We start from the raw sequence: 19,346 nt of genomic DNA on the forward strand, positions 1-19,346 counted from the left end.
ATTATGGGTTCAAATCTCGTCTTTACAAATTTTTTTTGACAAAATAATAAAGTCTAATTTTGTTAATTAATTAATTAATTTTTTCTTTTTGGGTGAGAGGAAATAATCAATTTACTATCGTAATTAGGTGTTTATTATACTACATTTAATGTTTTTAGATATATTTAAAATCTGAACCAATTAATTTTAGTAATTCAATTAATTTAATATTCATTAGATGTTGAATTGGATCGGTTCTATTCATTAAATGTATTTCATGTATATTTATTGAATTAGTTTGTATTTATGTAATATTTAGACTTAATATTTTTAGATCGCATTGAATCCATCCATCTAATATTTTAGATTTAGTATTTATTAGATTGAATTGGATACATCTAATCTAACAAAAAAGGGTAAACATTTAATTTTTAATTTTAATATATACATTTATTTTAAGTATAACAACATAAAATCTAATAACTCATCTAAACTAAATGAAAATACTAATTAGTTCAATTAGATATTGGATGTATTGAATTTTTAGACAGTCCATTCAACATTTGATCCGATCTAATTGGATATTTAAAAATAATATCTAATCTGATACGATCACAATTGGATATTTAATGTATGGTGATCAGTTGTGATTGTATCGATCGATTGTAATTGGATTAGATCGATTTATGCACACCCTATTCGTAAACTATATTTAATAGTTTATCCTATTAAATTAAATATCCTAAATGTATAACAGACTAATTCTAATTGTTTTATTCCGAAGCAAAGATATTCACAGAGCGGTTCGTTCTATTTATAGATTCACAACCAAGAATCTCTTTCGGATAGGCCTGATTGGAGAAAGGAAGCTTGAATGCCAAGCCAACCCTAACAAACCAGCCCACTTTATTGCACAACTTAATAAATATTGACACACAAAGACAACCAACCATGGGGCACAAAATAATATGGCTCTTCTCAACCAAATTATCCCAATCAAAATGACTTCTTTTCATATGAAACCAACCCATGAATTCCACCTTTCACTTGGACAGCCGTCCGTACCTAAAAACAACAATAAAAACATAATTCACACTGATATTAAAAACAACTTAATCCTGACTTAAGAGTGGTATCAAAATTAATCAAATCTAAATGAGACTAGACATTTAAGGTATAATATCGCTATTGATACAATTAAGTATCAAGTCTTATATAATTTAATGTAATATGTACAATTGCAAGGCGCCACTAGTTCTTAAGAGCAATATGCACAATCAACAGATCCCAAAAGTGTGTGTACCTCTAGCGTGTGGATTCTCTTGAGTACCCTCCAAATCAGAGGAAGAAATGTCAATGATATCGGTCGCAAAAAAACATCTCTCTTTGGGTCGCTTCCAAATGGGACCCGGGACGGAATAGTCCAAAGAAACGCGCTGCCTTGACACATCCAACCTAAGAGGTAAAATCAAGGTATTGAGCTCACTAGACATTAGACACGAGGGTGTATGCCCTGACGAGGGTGCAAGTGATGCAACTAACAACACAAGGGCAACACACGAACCATAACTACAAGTATTCTAGATACATAATGTAGGGATAACAAAAATAGAAGAGATATAGATAAGTATGATACCTCTTGGAATAGGAAAGATAGCAGAAAAAGGACAATTTGCTTCGAAGTGAGCAAGACACCTATTACATAAATCAAAATGCGAGCATTAAAATGCTACCCCAAGATTAAGGGTGAAACAAGTCATGTACGATGGAGGCAAGTGTGGAACATATCCAAGTATATTTAAATATGTATATAAAAATAAAATAATAAATATATACATCTAAATAATAGAAATAAGAGTTGAAAGAATGATCTTGGGAAGGATCGAACCCAGAACTTTTTAGACAAGGTGAGAAGAATTTACCACTACACCAAGGTGATGATTGTAAAGTGAAATTCAAGCAAAGGAGGCCATCTATATATAGTGGACACATCCTCAAAAAATGTGAAGAGGATAAGGCTCGCACTTCAACCGAGCAAGAACCCTATTAACTCAGTGTAATATCCAATTTATATACATATATTGGTATTTGGTATATTAAGTGTGATACAATTATATTATTATTATTATTATTATTGTTGTTGTTGTTGTTGTTGTTGTTGTTGTTGTTGTTGTTGTTGTTGTTGTTGTTGTTGTTGTTGTTGTTGTTGTTGTTGTTGTTGTTGTTGTTGTGCGTGTGTAACTAGAAAAGAAAAATATATATAGATATATATTAAATAGTGAGATAAATAAATAGTGAAGCATTAGATTAGTTAGTTTAAAATTTAAAATTTAAATTTAAATCAGCATAATTTTATTTGATTAGTTAGATTTTTATTTTTTAAATTTAAACCTATTATACGATATGTTATATACGTATATACTCTAGAACCCTAGCAGCCAGATAGTATCGTATTCCTTTATTCTCACCATCTCTCAATTTCCTTTTTTTTATTCTCTCTATTGAACCAAATCAATTGTTTTAATCTTAAGAGCTTCGGGGTTAGCAATCAACCGATCATCGTTCCGTGTCTTCGAAATCTTCAGGTAAAATTCGTACTTGTTTTTATTTTCGTTTTCAGAGAAATAGGCTTTCATAAAACTATCATATCTCTCTCCCCATAGGTCCGTTTTCAGTGATCTAGGTACCGTTTTAAAGATAATTTAATGATCTATATTTTTTATGAAAAAATTCTTTCCTAATTCTGATTATTTCGATGTCAAAAAATTCATGTTTTACACTGACTGTCGATTTACAGCTTTTTAAAATTTCTTTCCGATATTGCCTTAGTAAAAGTGTGATATCTCTCTCGATATCTATTATTTTACAGCGATTCTTGTACTGTTAGAAAGATAATTCAATAATCTATATTTTCTTTGAAGAAACCTTTCCCTAGTTTGGAGTTCTTACCAGTCAAAAGTTAGGATCTTTACTCGGTTATGGTATTTCGTTTTAAGTTTCGTTTTAGAAAAAGTGTCTTCAGTAAAAATTCAATATCTCTCTCACTTTTGATCCATTTTAAAAGATCTTTATCTCGTTTTAAAGCTTAGAAAAATAGCTACATTTTTTATGAAGAAAATATTGTCTAGATCGGGGTGTAACTATTTTTAAAACTTTTATTTTTAGGCTGTATTCAGAAATCGGCATGATCCAGGATTTTAAAGAAACTGTTTTGAGAAAACATGCATAACTCCTAGGTTATAGCTCCGATTTTGGTGATCTTTATACCGTTAGAAAGGTCTTTCAATTAACTAAAAACTTTGTGAACAGTAGAACTTCTAATTCAAACGTTTTATAAGTCAAATTCTAGGCTAAACTTGCTGTACAGTAAGAATAATAAATATATTGAGTTTATCGGTGGACTAAGAGTTTCACTAATTGTTATAGGGCCTAGAAGGTATCGTAGGAGTTAATTACAGCGGAGTTGAGGTAAGGAAAAATAATTATACTTTATACTTGCTTTTTATATGGTTTGAGTATCTAGTATGACTGCTTGAATAAATTGTATTGAAACTGTGGAATGTGATAGTTTCGGTGAAATAGTGTTTTATCGATGAATTGTATATGGTTGTTTAATCATGTTCCAGGTACTTGAAAGTGGTTGGAAACCACACATGTATGGTGATGTGGTAAGTGAGGCAGTGTACGTAAGGGTGCACTGGTTATTGGTACTGCGTTCTGGTTAAGAACGTAAGACACTCCAGATTTGTATGGAAGCTGGAGTGTGATTGTGAGTGTGAGTGTGTGGTATTTCAGTATTTGTGTGGCTGCCTCTATTTATACTTATGATTAGGTTGTTGTATGTTTGATGTATATGTTTGTGCTATGATGTGTGAATGCTGGTACATAGTATTTTGTTTTTCCTTACTGGGCTTTGCAGCTCACCCCTTATTTACTCCCTATGTGCAGATAAGTAAACCTGTAAGCTTTCGGTGACAAGTTGAGTCTGGGCAGCATGGGGTGTATCTCGTGTGATCATGTAACTGCGTGTGGTCTTGGCCATCTTCCGCTGAAAGTTTTTTTTTTAATTTATTAAACTTATCGAGGATGTTGTCGTTTAAATTTTCTATTACTTTTCCCTAAGTGGTAATACTTTATTTTCAACTGGGTACCCATGTTTTGAAAAGTGTTTTTTTTTTAATAAAGGCAACATTAGTATCTTAACGCCAGTTTATTTATGGCATCTTATTTTACGTAAGTAAGGGCGTTACACTCAGTCAACAAGAACACTAAAAGGAATTCTTGTAGACTGGGGGACAAGTACTAACCCCAAAAATTAGTGCTTATAATTTTTGAGTTAATCTGAAACACCACGAGGACTGGCCCCGTGACGACTCCTGAATAGAGAAAGACATGGAAGAAGGCCAGGAGCAGGGTGCGGTATGAGGGACTCACATGCGAGCTGTGCGAAGGGCTCGCGTGCAAGTCGTGGTGTGTGTACATTGTGCGAGCCGTAGTGTGGTGTGTGTGTGTGAGAGGGCTCGCGTGCGAGCCCATGGTACATGGGGGCTCGCATGGAAGCCCATGTGTTGTGTTGTGTTGTGTGTGTGTGTGTGTTGTGTCGGGTGTGGTGTTGTGTGTGTGAGGGCTCACGTGCAAGCCCATGGTGCATAAGCCATAAGGGGCTCGCATGCCATGTGTTGTGTCGTGTGTGTGTGTTGTGTCGGGTGTGGTGTTGTTTATGTGAGGGCTCGCGTGTGATCTCATGGTGCATGGGGGCTTGCATGCAAGCCCATATGTTGTGTCGTGTCGAGTGTTATTGTGTGTGTGAGGGCTCACGTGCAAGCCCATGTGTGTGTAAGATGAAGCAGGGATGGAATTTGAATACATGGTGAAGAGAATGTCATCAGAGGAAGAATATCAAAGGACAAGGTGTGCAAGAAAAAAGTTTACGACCACGCCTTTTGGAAACTCTGAAAGTAAGGAGGTACGAGTAGTGGAGGCACTACACCTGCAAGGTCTGAGGACCCATAAGGGTACGTTGCAGCCACTACCTCTGCGACCTAGGACCACCTGACACCAAATAAGGGTGCGAGACGCAACGACCACCTCCTGCACTTGTATTTTGTAGCTCGAAAGCGACAACTTGTCTTTTTGGGACCACTATATAATTCAAGTTATTAGAGCTTATAAATATCATATTTTCAAGTGTGAGAGGGAGTTAGAAAATTAAAGGTGTAACTCACATACTGAATGCAATAAAAGAAAATTACTCTCCTACTCAAAAATTCTCTTAACCATTTAAATTTGCATTTTATTTCACTTTTATTTTATTTATGAGTTTAACGCTTAGATTTTAATTTTCCAACCACAAGATTAGTTAATAAATTTTTACTGCCAACAATAAATATAAAATTTGTGAGAAGACTCATCAATATACTAATTAATATTTGTGACTCTAAAATTGTTGTGAATAATTTTTACTATGAAGTAAAAAATAAAAATAATTCAAATAATTTATTGTGAAATATAGGTGGACACAATTTATTTTAAGAGGTATTTAATTATTTTCTATTTATTTATTGGTGATGTGATGAGTTGCCCCACTAATTAATGAATACATTATTGTCCTTAATGCATGAATGCACGGGGACAAAACGTACGGCACAAGATATTAATGCTAACCCTAATATATACGTAGGGTGGTAATTTGTGATTGTAATATTATATTAATTCCTATTAGATCAACAATACATTTTCTCGTGTAAAAAAATCTCAACTTTAATCCGATTTGTTATATTTAAATGTTGATTATTGAAGAACATTGTCCCACATGGATTAAATGTAAAAGTATTGAGCCATATACAAAGAATATAGACTACTCCACTCATTGTCAATCATGGTTTTGAGATGGAACCCCATAATTCTCAACATCGACTATACTCATATTGCATATTTATCAATACAATAAATAAAATTATTAATATCAACTATACATTATTTATCTTATATTCTTATAAGTAATTTTTTTTCTAATTTATATATTTTTCTATAAAAATAAATATTAATTTAACTATAAATTATTATTTTTCCTAATATATTAGATTATAAATGAGTCAATTCGTGTCACATGTGTTAACTCTAGCCTAACCCAAATAAAGTTCGATCCAATTTTATTTTCATAACCCTGACCCGCAATAATTCATACCAATTTCATATCGTATTGTCATGTCAAAACTTAAATTGCCATCCCTATATAGTGCCTATCTTTTCTCTAGTCTTTGAGTATTGCTATTATTAAATCAAATGATGTGCGATATCACACTTTTAAGGATGTTAGGTATCATTGTGTTCTTTAACATTTCTCAAAATGTTGCTATAAGACATTAGTAGTGCCTAACACTACCTAAAGACGACACCTTGTAATTGGTAATGATATTCTACAATAGTTATTAAATTAAATTAATGTGAAATCCATACTTAATAATTATACCAATAATAATACTTAAATTAAATTATTTTTATGAAAACATATGAATAAGAATATGAATGAAATAAAATAAAATTTAAAATGCATAAAAAAATTAATAAAAATTTATTAAATATTTTATCATCATGTATTAGAATGGTATTTTTTTCATTTTAAAATTAAATAATCATTTTATTAAAATGGTGAAAAGGTCATTCAATTGGAATGACATTCCAATACTTTAATATACAACCAAACAAATAAATAGAATGAAAATTATTTCATTTCCATTCTATTCTATTTTATTACCTCTAACCACACGCCGCCTAGATGTGCTAGACTGTTGCGTGCCTTTTAGCATTTCTTTATACTAATTAATTTTTTTAATTAAGTCAATAATAAATGTGTGTATAGTTTTGGAAAAAAATAAAACGAAATTGCTTAGCGTTAGACAATTGCAATTATAATAGTGATTATTAGTTACTACCTCAATTAACCGATTTAATGTATTATAAAATATAAATGATGATCACATAACAAGAACAATATAATACATTATGATCATATATATATATGAGTATATAATAATTGTGATAATAAAAATTATATAATGAATGTGTTATATTATTAATCTTAATTATATATAATTAGAAGACTTTTATTACATGGTTAATTAAAATTAAATACACATTATTGTTATGTGTAAAAAGTGAATAGTGTAAGTGATATCTTTATATATATATATAATAACTTTTATATATATGTATAGCTAGTGTATATATATATATATATAGATATATTAGTTGGTACACAAATCTCTTAATAAATTTTATTTTTATAATTAAGTTAATAACGAAGTAGTAGTACACATTGAAAGGTGCTACATTAACAAAACACACACACTAATTAAGGATGATCATAATAATATATAAAAATTAATAATAAAAGAAAAAGACAAACTTAAAAAGGTTGGTCTTGTTCTCTATATGGATCACTTTATTATTAATACTCTCTCTTTCTTTCTAAACCTTCATTCACTTGATGCTGCAAAAAAAGAAAAAAAACAAGATAAAGATAAAATAATTAATAAAAATATTTTTTAAAAAGTATATATTTTTGTCTTAAAAAAAAAAGAAAAAAGAAAAATGATTTGGGTATATAATAATTATGACAATAAATAGACTATTTCTAATCACTAAAGCACATTTTATAAGTTTGTAATCTTTTTTTTTTCTTCCCTTTATTTAATAGGTAATTTTTTTCTTCATATTAATTAGTGACCTTGAGAATATATATAGTGTCAAAAATGAAATGTATATTACTTAAGTTTAATTAATTATTCTTTTATATTAATCTAAGCACTTAAATTAATATATGATACATAGAGTTAAGTAGTTAAAACCCTCAATAATGTGAACACATAATATTGCAACATCATATATAGAGAAAAACAAAAACCAAATAAAATAAAATGTATTCTACCTGTTGCAGTTGGTGGAGGTGCTGATTTTAAAAGGAAGGGAAACCCCACAAGCCGAAGGGAGGCCAGAAACGAGATTAGGTTTAAGTCCGGGAAAATTGCCTGCAGCACTAACCAAGCACTTGCACACAGCCTGACGGTTTGCTGTGTTCGAAGCCTGACTATTTAGGCTCCGAACCCCATTACAGCATCCCGTCGGGACAGCACCCCCAGATCTCAAGTAGGGGATGCATGGTGCTACCGAGCTAGCCACTTGGCCACATGTTATGGCTTGGGCTAGCGGTGCACCAACAACCATGCACATGAGTACCACACAAGTGGTGAGCTTCATAGCTAAGGACATTGCCATTTCTCTCAAAGGGCCAAAAGAAAGAAAGTACTATATAGCAAAACTAAGTAGTGTATAGATTTTGGTTTTTGGGTAAAAGGTTTTGAGTTATTTGTGGTAAGAGACTTGGGTTTTTGTGGTGTTTATATAGGAAAGGAAAAGTTTTGAGTGTGGTAAATGAATGGACACGTGTCGTGTGTGTGTTGGAGAAGAGAAATCTGTGTAAATGTCGGTAGGTAAATTGACTTTAATGAGCAATTTTTGTTTTTTACTAGTGTTGTAATTTTCTTTTAACCACTACTTGTGTTCTTCATTTTTACCTATCTCTAATAAACGGTTGGGATAATTAATGAATGCTCTAAATGCAAAAGGGTGTTGTGTTAATATAAGAGTTATCAACAATCTCTTTTGGTAGATTTACTGTAAAAAAATTTTACTTTTACTCACAAGTTTGTGAAAAAAGTTCTTATATTGTGATTAAAAAAATTTGTAGCTAAATATATTAGTTACAAAAATTATATTTTATTGTGACTAAATGTGATTTTAGTCACAATACTTGTTGTGACTAAAATTAAATTAGTGACAACTTTATCTAAATGTTTTATTTTAGTCACTATTAAATTTTTGTTGTGACTAAAAAATTGCTATCAAAATAATTTTTTTTAATAGTATTTGTTAATTATTATTCCTTTTCAAATAAATAAATAAATGAAATAAGAGTTGTAAATAATATATTAATTAATGTGCACATGTATTCACCAAAAAAATTTAAATGACAAGTCAATATATAACAGGTCCTATTCTAAATAAATATGATTTTTATAAAATTTATTGGAATTTTTACACACTCAAAATATCACATTTTTAATTTTTACTGACAAATAGAATTTTAAATATACTTACGGATAATAATTAATTTTTTAACAAATTTTGTTTTTAATTGTATTTTTTTATGTAATTTTATAAAAATAACATAAAAAATAATGTCAAAACAATATCTATTGTAATATAAATATTTTTGTGGTAACGACATATCCATAATTTTGTAATAATATTGTTTTTTTTTTTGTTAATTATGAAAAGGATTAATTTAATTATAGCTGGATTCATGTCATTTATGATATGCTTTTGTTTTGGATAAAATAAAAAGCTAGTAGAATTGGCATAAATATTACAAAAAATAAGCTCTTTACATGCTAAGCACACTAAAAACTGTAATTAACAACTAAACAGAAATTATTTGCTTTGCTTAAATGTAATTAACACAAAATAGAGTCTTCTCATTTTAGCATGCTACAGCATCAATAATATATTTGAGTATTATATTACAAATTCCTACTCAACATGTTGCTTAAAAATATATACAGAAATATTTTTTTATAACAATATTCGTTATAGTTAGGGTTTAAATTTTTTTTTGAATATTTTACAATGTCAAAAATAAATTTAAAATTTTTTGAATACGCCTGCTAAGCTAAAATACCAAAAACTATGTTTTCGGTAGTGTTAATTATTCGAAATCTTTCAAAACCCTACAACATAAATATTGTAACTATAATAAATACTACTATAAAAAAATTGAAAAAAAATATTCCAAACGCGACCTTAATTTTTTTCCTTTCCTCTCATTATCTCCTTTGACTTTTGTCAATGGTAAGACAAAAGTTCTTTTAAAAAATTATATATAATAATAATAATAATTTAAAGAAAAAATGTAACAAGAAGCCAAAGGGTACCAATGGAAGGAAACAATAGAAGTTTTTCCATTTATGGATCTTGAAAATCATCATCACTACTACTATCTATTTTAACAACTATGGCTTTCTTGGTCTTCAATCTCTTTGTTGCTCTCTCTTCACTTGCTTCTTCTTTCTTCTCATAATTTTCAGCCATATCTGAATATTTGCTTATTTGTTCAAGAATTCTACTACCATACTTCTCTGTTTTCACTTTTCCAATCATCTTCTCCAACTGCATTATAACCAAGAAAGAACAAAATATTAGTTAGTTTTTCATTCTACATGTTCAAATCTTTTCTAATGTTAACTCAAAGGATGTCTCTGTAAATTAGAAGGAAATCCCTTTTAACTTCATTCATTTCCTTAGACAAATTGAGAAAGAATCAATTGTATCTATAAAACTTTTTGTAGTGAACAAGAATTTTTCGGGTCAACTCGGGTTTTTCCCATGGATCGTTTTATCTTTGTTCGGTAAACAGACATGAGAAACTCAAGCAAGAAGATCCACTAGACAATTATTAGGAAAAAGAAAAGATTATTTATTGTGCTAGTAATAACACTTGCCTCTTCCATAGAATTAGGCTTCTGCTCACTTAAGATGCTGATTTGTTGAGTAGACAAGATTGAATGGGGAAATATTCCTCCATGGATAGAAGAGAGCTCTCTTCTCAACTCATCAAGCTTTAATTCCAAGCCAGAATATTGAAGACTTTGTTTAACCGACTTCATTCGAGCTACTCTTTTTTGTCCAATACATAACTCAAGCGTAACGTTTCTCTTCCCTTAAAAATAGCGAGACGAAAAACCACAATTATAGCCAATAATCAAGAACAATGTGACCTTTAAAATTTTCACATAAGTAGTCATGAGTGGAATTTGAACCATTTTCAATTAAAATGCTCGTAACAAAGATTGGATATGCATATCGAAGAGTCATCATCGGAGAAAGAATCTTACCTTGCAATACTTGTCTAGCCAAGGGTCCTAATGTTACATAAGCATTTGTGGAATAAGCTGTATGCTGAAATTCTTCTTTCTACACCAAAAGGTCAAAAAAAACTATAAATAACACCAATTTCGGTCTAGATCATTAGAAGAAATAACGCACACGAAACATGGGAATCTCATAAAAAGAAAAGTATTCTCAAAGAAACTTTATAAAGGAAGAAAGAAATGGTGAATATTAAAACTTTATTAAGAGTCTTAATCAAAATTTCTCTTATTCATCTCTTCTCTACTGTTCAACACCATCGTCAGCATGTTCGAGAATTTATATTTACTCGCTTCAACTTTCATTGAAGTACTTTCTACTTGATTATAACTCTAATAATTTTATTTTGAAACTAGGATTACCGTCTAACTTAGGGGACTCGAACCTCAGACCTTGTAACTCTAATGGTGATCATGCAAAAACAACAAAAATCTATTAAATAAAACACCACAAAAGATGGCTCAATACAAGAATACCAATGTTTCCTCTTAGTATTTTTTTCAGAACTTACAATATTTACGTTTTCAGTTTGTCAGAAGCTCAAAAGTATTAAGTGGAAAACTCTAAACAAGTAACAGTTCATACCAAAACGCGATCTAAGATAAGCTGTATGACAAGCTGTTCCATTTCTTCTTTCTTTAAATCAGGATCTGACAAATTCATGACACGAAGGATAAGTACGATGAATGTGGAACAGAGAGTGGTGCAAATGATGCGCACCTTCTTTTTTGTGTTTAGTTTTCATTTTATCAATCAGCTGCAACATTGTTAATCTCTGATCATTTTCCAGTGTGTCTTGCAGTACAGAAACCATTAATTTCGCATGACCTGCAAATAATGACCACATTATTCACATAGTTTAAGGATATACAGATTCTATAGCTACCTTGGCTATGCATTGTAACTGACTGATTGAACTGGAATTAAATAAGATTTGAAGAAAACCGTACGAGAGACATCCACTGTTCTAATCTCACTTGAGAATGCACAGTTGTCACACATACCTGAAAGACAAAACAATTTGTATTAATGATAGGATCAGATTTGTGACATTTGTGCTTATCTATTTTGTTATTTACAACAATTAGTACCATTACAGTCCTGAAGTGGCTCAGCAAAATGTCGAAAAAAGGAACTTCGACGACATTGTCTTCTTGTCTGCGATACATAACAAAAGTAGAGCGATTTCAGAGCATTGACTATTTTTCTTTCTCCGAAAAATAAGAATTGAAATACATATCTTTCGTGTGCAGATGACATGACTAATCAAATACATGCTCGAAACAAGAATAAATAGAAAGAAAAATCGCATTTAGGACATCAAGTCGATTTGTAGGGATGATTGTTGCATTGATAGAGATCTTAAAAATGTCAAAGAACCTAGCAAAAAAAATTCATGTAGTGTTTTACTTATCAAAGGTATGATAATTCTTCCACTCAGATATAAAAAATGTCTAACAGTCTGTAAGTGTGAAGACCACAAAGGGAAACCATTCTAAATCTAAATTCGTTACCGTTAGATGCAAGATAAAGTTTTCATTTCTTGATGTAAAAGACATTAGCATTACCTGACAATATCGTACTATGTCATAAAGATTCTGCAATCCTGAATTTTCATAAAAAACCATCGAACTCTGCCAAGAAAAGTAAGGACCGTGATCAAAGCTGACAAGATATTCAAATAAAAAATTCCCACAAAATAACAATAATAATACAAAGAAACATTTACCTGCCTGGGAACGTCCCCCGGCCTGAAGTAAAGTAGGCATTGAGAAGGGAGCCCATCTCGTCCAGCTCGACCACTTTCCTGCAATAAGTTGGTTATAGGACCAAAACATCGCTGTTTGTTAGGAATTAACTGTAATCGGAAAGGTGAAAAAACCTGGTAGTATGTTTCCATTGATTTACTCAAGCTGTGATGGATGACAAACCTGACTACAAGTAATTACTGAGTCTTAAAACACCAGAAAAATTAAAGGAATTTAACTGCATAGATGTACACGAATAGTCGAATACAAATTCAAAACTGGAGAAAAATACTGTAAGTGAGAACAAAAAAGTATAAAAAGAAGGAATTAAATTCAGAGAATAATGATATCTACATAATGTAAACTTAAGCAAACTATTCGTTTTTAAAATACGAACCATCTGGCTTATTGATTCCCATGCCAAAAGCTACCTGCAAATTAAATTCAGCTTAATAAATGAAAGAGTAAATTAGAAGCGGAATGAAAAGAGAGAGCTGAATGAAGACATACCGTGCCAACGATGACCTGCAACTTATTCTTGCTCCACCTGTTATCGAACATATGTCAGGTATAGGACTAAAATTGATGAAAGAAAACACAATATCACTCAAGTAATATTTACATGGTCATTGTAATTATTGCACATTTTAAAGTATCTTATGAATGCCAAAGTATATCATAACCATGACCCTACCGAGTATGAACTTTCTCACGGGCATTGGCATCCATATCTGCATGATAATAATCAGCTGAAATTCCTCTTGTCCTTAACTCCTTTGCAACCTATAATTTTCGATAATATAAAAACACAGGACAAAATTTTCGATAATGTTGTTATTTTTCTTTTACAATTTTTTCTGATAACCGTGAGTATCCGGGCTTCACCCAACTAATCCCACGAGGTCCTGGCAGTTCAGTCGAGAGACTCCCAATCACCCCAAGTTTTTGAGTTAAGGGAAAATGGGATTCGAACCCTGGAACAGTGCGGCTACTCACGCATTCCAGCATTTTCTTACCGCTTGGGGTTCTAGTCACTCTTATCAAATAGTAGAAACAATTTCGCCCTTTTTGAAAGGGATGTAATGAGTAACAAACTTACACAAGTATTGACATGTAATGAAAGAAAAAGTTAAAGAAATAGGACATGTCACATACCTGTTCACATTCCTTTCTAGAGAAGCAATAAACTATCCCAGATTCATTATTTATATAATTTTCTTGAATGAACTCCGAAATTTCATCAATAGCCACCTTCCCAACAGATGATTTTTCTCGTACCTGCAGAATAGGAAAATTGAAACTTCAGCTTCTGAATTCCATATCCAAAAACTATGAATAAATTTAAGTACCATATAAAAGAGATTTGGCCTATTGACAGTGCTGACAAATTTGACACACTTTGGAATGTGGAGCATCTCCATCAAATCATATTGAACCTTTTGTGTAGCTGTTGCCTGTAAAATATACAGAGCCGTTGTGAACTTAACCGAGACATTGAATCGTAAAACCAGATGCTTCATCTTGGTTCCTTTAAAATTTAAATAGTAGAAACTATACATAGGTAGAAAAAAGACATACAGTCAGAGCAATCATGGGAACATTGGGAAATTGAGTCTTAAGGATGCCAAGGTTTTTATAGTCAGGTCGAAAATCATGACCCCATTGGCTGCAGCAGTGTGCCTCCTGCGAAGAACCCCAAAGAGCTTAAAACTCAGTTGCATACCTTAAGTTACATATATTCTAAAACAATACAGAAAGCAGTCATGAAGTTTACCCTTTTATTTAATATTACACATCTCCAACCACAACAAAAGGAAAACATGAGTAAATTCATGGTAATTTGCACTATAAATAGCTAAATAACTATTACAAGATAGCAGAAGTGGTGAATTGCGAATCCCTTTCATATGTGAACTGGGCAGAGAGAAATAGTGTGAGAACAGAAACTTATCGTGTGGTGACAATTGAAGAGGGCACTTGCAAAATTTTAAATTCAATACCTCCTGCTCTAAATATTGAGATAAATTAAAGACCCATCAGAAAATATCATGATTACAAATTTAGAAGACGAACAAGCAATGAACTTTGGGCCAGTTTGAAATAGCTTTCTTTAGCCTTTTAAGACTTCCATCCACTTCAAGGAGGGTTAAAAATTTGAATAGCTTAATATGTTATTTAGAAGAGCCTCATAGGAAGCTACACTTCATAGCAATTCCAATTAGAGATTTTGTTAGATAAACAATCCATACCAAGAGCTTAAGCTACCTTAAGCCCATAAAAACTCAACCTTCAAGAAACATTTTGAACTAATACCTAATCAAAATATTGATGGCATGGTTATGTCTTAATACCATTATCAATTATACAAGTTATGTCGTTAAAGAAACACACAGACACACTAGGAAACATGTCTAGATTCCAAGAATTGATAAAACATTTTAACTACATTATAGGGAAAGGCTTAATCATTATTTTAGATTGATTTCTTTGTACACAGGCGTATCATACATATATTTTTAAATAAAGGAATGAATCAAATCAAAATAACAATCTTAGATAAAGGGATGCACAATAAAACCCAGCTATTCGACCAAAGACTAAATCTTTATTTCAAATAACTAAATCCTAAATACCATTAGGTTGAATAAGAAAATTCAACAAAAAAATATTAATTTACTTCAATAATGCACATGATCTCAAATCAAATTTGATTGAAAGAAAAATCCTTACATCAATTGAAATCAAAGCGAGACGACCAGCATGGTGGCACTTTTCAAGCTTTGACATAAATCTCTTGCTCTTTGATACCTTCTCTGGTGTCACGTACAATATTTTCAAGTCTCCTTCACCCTTTTCAAGGGCCTTGTAAATAAATTTCTCCTCCTCCTTACTAGTAGTTGACGTCAACATATTTGCCGAAATTCCTAAAGCAGCCAAGCCCATCACCTAAACCCATGTTTATTGTCAAAGAAGCTGATTTAGATTTCTAAGATGAAGTTTGCATATGTCATCCTTACAAAGGGTTTGACTGAGTTTAAACAAGCTACCTGATCCTGGATTAGTGAAAGTAGGGGACTGACAACAAGGGCAACTCCATTGCGAAGAAGTGCTGGAAGCTGATAACAGAGGCTCTTCCCACCACCCGCAGCCATAATCACTAGGACATCTCTTCCACTCATGACAGCATTTATGATCTGATATTAGTTGACAAAATGAGTAAATTTCACAAAAACACATGAGTAATGACTCCAGAGCATTAAACATTTGCACACAAACTTATCATGCACTGTTGTTCTTTCATAATGTTTAAAACTCTGGAGTTTTTACTCACAATGTATTCACAGAGTTGGTTTTCCATTTCATGAGTGTATCTACAATGTAGTCACCTCTCGTTGATTGGCACGATAAGAGGATATGCCAAAGATATTGAATCTAATATCATCAGCTTCAGAATCCCACTCAAAAGACCCAGACCAATTTTCTACAACAGTTGGAGTACTATCATTAACATTGTTCGTGGACCCTTTCGCTGCTTCCAGCAGGGTCTTTAGTTCTGATTGTCTCTGATATAGTCCCTCTTGTTTTTCAAGCAACACCGATATTTGTTCTGGAAAATAAAATTAACCATAAATGAAGCACAAAAAAGAAGTTATGTGTGTCCACAAATGGTCTTAAAGTATGAAAACAAAACGACATTCAGAATTAATAAGGGATCGTATAAGATAAACAAAAACAAGTGTTTTAAAATCAAGCTTTAATCTCATCTCAAAAGGAAAAAGTACAAGATATAATAAGAAGAAAGCAATGATAAATGAATAAAGGACTATAAAATCAACAGACTGCATAATCAATTCTCAATACCATAATTATAAAAGCCCGAAATGCAGAAGGGCAACAACCATGATTAAACTCCATAACGACTTTTGATCAGCACTGAATTTTTCTTTCTGTAATTCATAGGCCATCTTCTTCACATTCAGTTGGTAAAAGTAAAACAGAAAAAGCAGGTGGTTCCCAAGTTAAAACTTTCCCAGCATTACTATTTCATTTTTCTCAGCATTGTCCCAAATTTTCTATTTTTCAACAACGCAAAAAGGATAATACTAAAGCCACCCCTTGTGGGAATTCAGTGCTTTCAAAAATCAAACAAAAACATTCAATCTCCTTAAATCACTTTAGTTCAAAACATAAGCTTAAGAAATCATATTGACTGAATCTGAAAGGATAAAGAACCTAATTTTATGATAATAGCATAGAAAACAACAGAGAAAGAGAAAATTAACACCATAATTTCGAAAATGTTAGGATTCATTCCATGATTTCTCTCCTAACAATACTTCAGCCAATCAGCCAATCAGCCAAATTACTCCCTCGTTTCATTAAAGCTAAAAAATTTCCATGATTGACCGTTTCATGAATCCATTTCTTCAACAAATTTCTCGAATTAGGTTTCGAATACAGTAAAATCAAAGAGAGAAATTGTCAAATGAAAAAAACAACAAAAATAATAAAAATTAATGATTTGAAGAAAGAGAGAGGGGAAATAGCAATAAGAACGAACCTTCAACCTCGTGAATCTCAACTTCAACGTTGAGTAATTCTTCAAGTACTACTTCTTCAGCTTCCATTTCAAACCTTCTTTGAGTTTGGGATTTTTCTTCGCCCTAGCCGTAGCCGTACAGTGAGTCACAATGGAAATCAAATATTCCATAATTACACTTTTAGGCCTACTAAAAATAGATATTAGCATTTACACCCATAGTAATTACTATTGACAAGGGCTAGAGTTGAACATTGGGCGGGTTTAACTGCGTATGAGTTTTGAACTTTAGGTTTAACAAAATATAAATGGTACTTGTTGGATTTTGATTCGGGTTTTTTGGTTTCGGGTCCAGGTTTGTTTGAGTGCAGGTGTGTTTGGGTTCGGGTGGTATTGGTCCGAGTTTTGAGTTGGGTTGGGTTGGGCTGATAAAGAAAAATAATTAAATTAAATAATATACAAATAACATGTATAGTCCATTTTTTAGGGAAGACCACCATTGCAAGATTGTCGAGGAGGGAGGAGGTCGCTAGCTAGAGATGTTAAATTGGTGGAGGGAGGAGGAGAGACCAAAATATGAGATTGAGAGAGAGAGGGAGACTCACACACGTAGAGCTAGGAAAAAAATGCACATGGGTGGTGTTGCTCTGTCTGTCTGGTGCACCGCTGATGCGTGGTGGTGGCTGCTAAGATTAGAGAAGGTCGGTGGGTGGGGGGCTTCAGGAAGGGAATTGGGGGAGAATGGGAAGGGGAAATGAGATTAAGATTTTTATTTTTGAAGGTGGGTGTGTGTGGCACGTGTGTGTGGTGTGAGTGTGTGTGACCAGGTATAGGGTGGGTCCATGTTATATTATTAGATTATATTGTTTATAATCAACATACATGTTACTAAATTAAGATCCTGGTCAAATAAGTTCAAACAGTTCTTCCCCAAGACATCCTTGAACATATTGTTCACCAGACGTTGATATGTTGCTCTGACATTCTTGAGCCCAAAGGACATGACAACATAGCAGTACACCTTTTTGTTTGTGTAGAAATTTGTATGTTCTTGGTCGGCTACTTGCATTTTGATCTGATTGTAGCTGGAGTACGTGTCCATAAAGCTTAGGAGTTCATACCTTGACGTGGCATCCACTATTTGATCGATCCGGGGAAGTGGGAAGCAATCTTTCAGACAAGCCTTGTTTATGTACGTGAATTTGATGCACACTCTCCATGTTCCATTTGGTTTTCGAGATTAGCACTGGGTAAACTAGATATAAAGCTTTCCTGAGGAACTCTATAGAGGTTAGTTTCTCGACTTCTGCTTTCACTACCTCAGCCCAGACCATGTCTAATGGTCTTCTCTTCTGTCAGAATGGGTCTGTGTCTTTGTCAATGTTAAGAGTGTGGCAAATTATATTGGGACTGACCTCAGTCATGTCCGAATGGCTCCACGTCAATACATCTTGATTCTTTTTCACTATGGACACGATTTGTCTTTGACCACCAAAAGTAAATTTTGTCCTACTTTGATGATTTTCATAGGATATGTCTTATTGATGCATATTTATTCAGCTTCTTCCAATAGTTTGATCATTCTTTCTACGCGTACTTGAGGATCTAATTCACCCTCTTCTCGAATTACCCCTTATGTCTGATGGGCAAGTATTCTGGGACCCTCTTCTTCAATTTCTTCTCTGACCATAAAAACTGACTTGGTTTAGACATTATAACATTTTTTGGCGCTTCTCTGATTGCCTTTTACCGCACCAATGCTTCCATTGTCGCTTGTGAACTTCATGCACAAATGTCAAACGAAAGTTACAACTTCAAAATTGACTAGGACTGGTTATCCTAGAATAATGTTGTATGCAATGGGACAGTCCACCACTATGAACATGCAATAATTGAACGCGGAGGTTGTGTTGCTTCTGACTACACCCCTGTTCAACGTAACTAGGAGCTGAATCTTTCCCATATGTAGTAAGGAATCTCCATTAAAGCTTTGAAGCTGGATAGTGCATGACATCAAATTAGCTTCAAGTAACCCAATTGCTTGGAAGGCAACCTTGAACAGGATATCGGCCAAGCTTTCTGTGACAGTCAGT

The 19,346-nt window shown here is 32.6% G+C and overlaps 2 protein-coding genes and 1 long non-coding RNA gene across 5 annotated transcripts; all 3 read right to left on the reverse strand.

Moving 5' to 3' along the window:
- Positions 1–415: 415 nt before the first annotated feature.
- LOC115698041 (uncharacterized) lies at positions 416–2,016 on the reverse strand. Its single transcript, XR_009683312.1, has 3 exons — positions 1,616–2,016; positions 1,283–1,434; positions 416–1,044 (listed from the first exon to the last, which is right to left on the reverse strand). It is a non-coding gene; the product is annotated as an uncharacterized LOC115698041 (long non-coding RNA).
- Positions 2,017–7,230: 5,214 nt separating this feature from the next.
- On the reverse strand, positions 7,231–8,417 carry LOC115698170 (non-specific lipid-transfer protein 1). Its single transcript, XM_030625354.2, has 2 exons — positions 7,910–8,417; positions 7,231–7,471 (listed from the first exon to the last, which is right to left on the reverse strand). The coding sequence occupies exons 1-2, from the start codon at positions 8,254–8,256 to the stop codon at positions 7,462–7,464; spliced, it is 357 nt and encodes a 118-aa protein (XP_030481214.1). The 5' UTR covers positions 8,257–8,417; the 3' UTR covers positions 7,231–7,461.
- Positions 8,418–9,835: 1,418 nt separating this feature from the next.
- On the reverse strand, positions 9,836–18,070 carry LOC115697743 (ATP-dependent DNA helicase Q-like 2). Of its 3 annotated transcripts, XM_030624860.2 has the most exons (21): positions 17,859–18,070; positions 17,275–17,443; positions 16,100–16,320; positions 15,761–15,907; positions 15,444–15,659; positions 14,292–14,396; positions 14,063–14,167; positions 13,869–13,991; positions 13,408–13,496; positions 13,224–13,260; positions 13,111–13,144; positions 12,848–12,900; positions 12,695–12,772; positions 12,534–12,599; positions 12,057–12,123; positions 11,916–11,969; positions 11,686–11,793; positions 11,551–11,615; positions 10,932–11,010; positions 10,539–10,756; positions 9,836–10,206 (listed from the first exon to the last, which is right to left on the reverse strand). In XM_030624860.2, exons 2-21 carry the CDS (start codon positions 17,339–17,341, stop codon positions 10,003–10,005), a joined length of 2,136 nt encoding a protein of 711 aa, XP_030480720.2. In that variant the 5' UTR covers positions 17,342–17,443; positions 17,859–18,070; the 3' UTR covers positions 9,836–10,002. The 3 variants fall into 3 exon arrangements, with proteins under 3 accessions (XP_030480720.2, XP_060957558.1, XP_030480721.2); XM_061101575.1 differs by lacking the exons at positions 17,275–17,443; positions 17,859–18,070 and having other exon boundaries at positions 16,045–16,320; XM_030624861.2 differs by lacking the exons at positions 9,836–10,206; positions 10,539–10,756; positions 11,551–11,615; positions 17,859–18,070 and having other exon boundaries at positions 10,946–11,010; positions 17,275–17,434.
- Between the last annotated feature and the right edge of the window lie 1,276 nt (positions 18,071–19,346).

Source organism: Cannabis sativa, chromosome 7 (assembly GCF_029168945.1).
Source record: "Cannabis sativa cultivar Pink pepper isolate KNU-18-1 chromosome 7, ASM2916894v1, whole genome shotgun sequence".
NCBI classification, from domain to species: Eukaryota; Viridiplantae; Streptophyta; class Magnoliopsida; order Rosales; family Cannabaceae; genus Cannabis; species Cannabis sativa.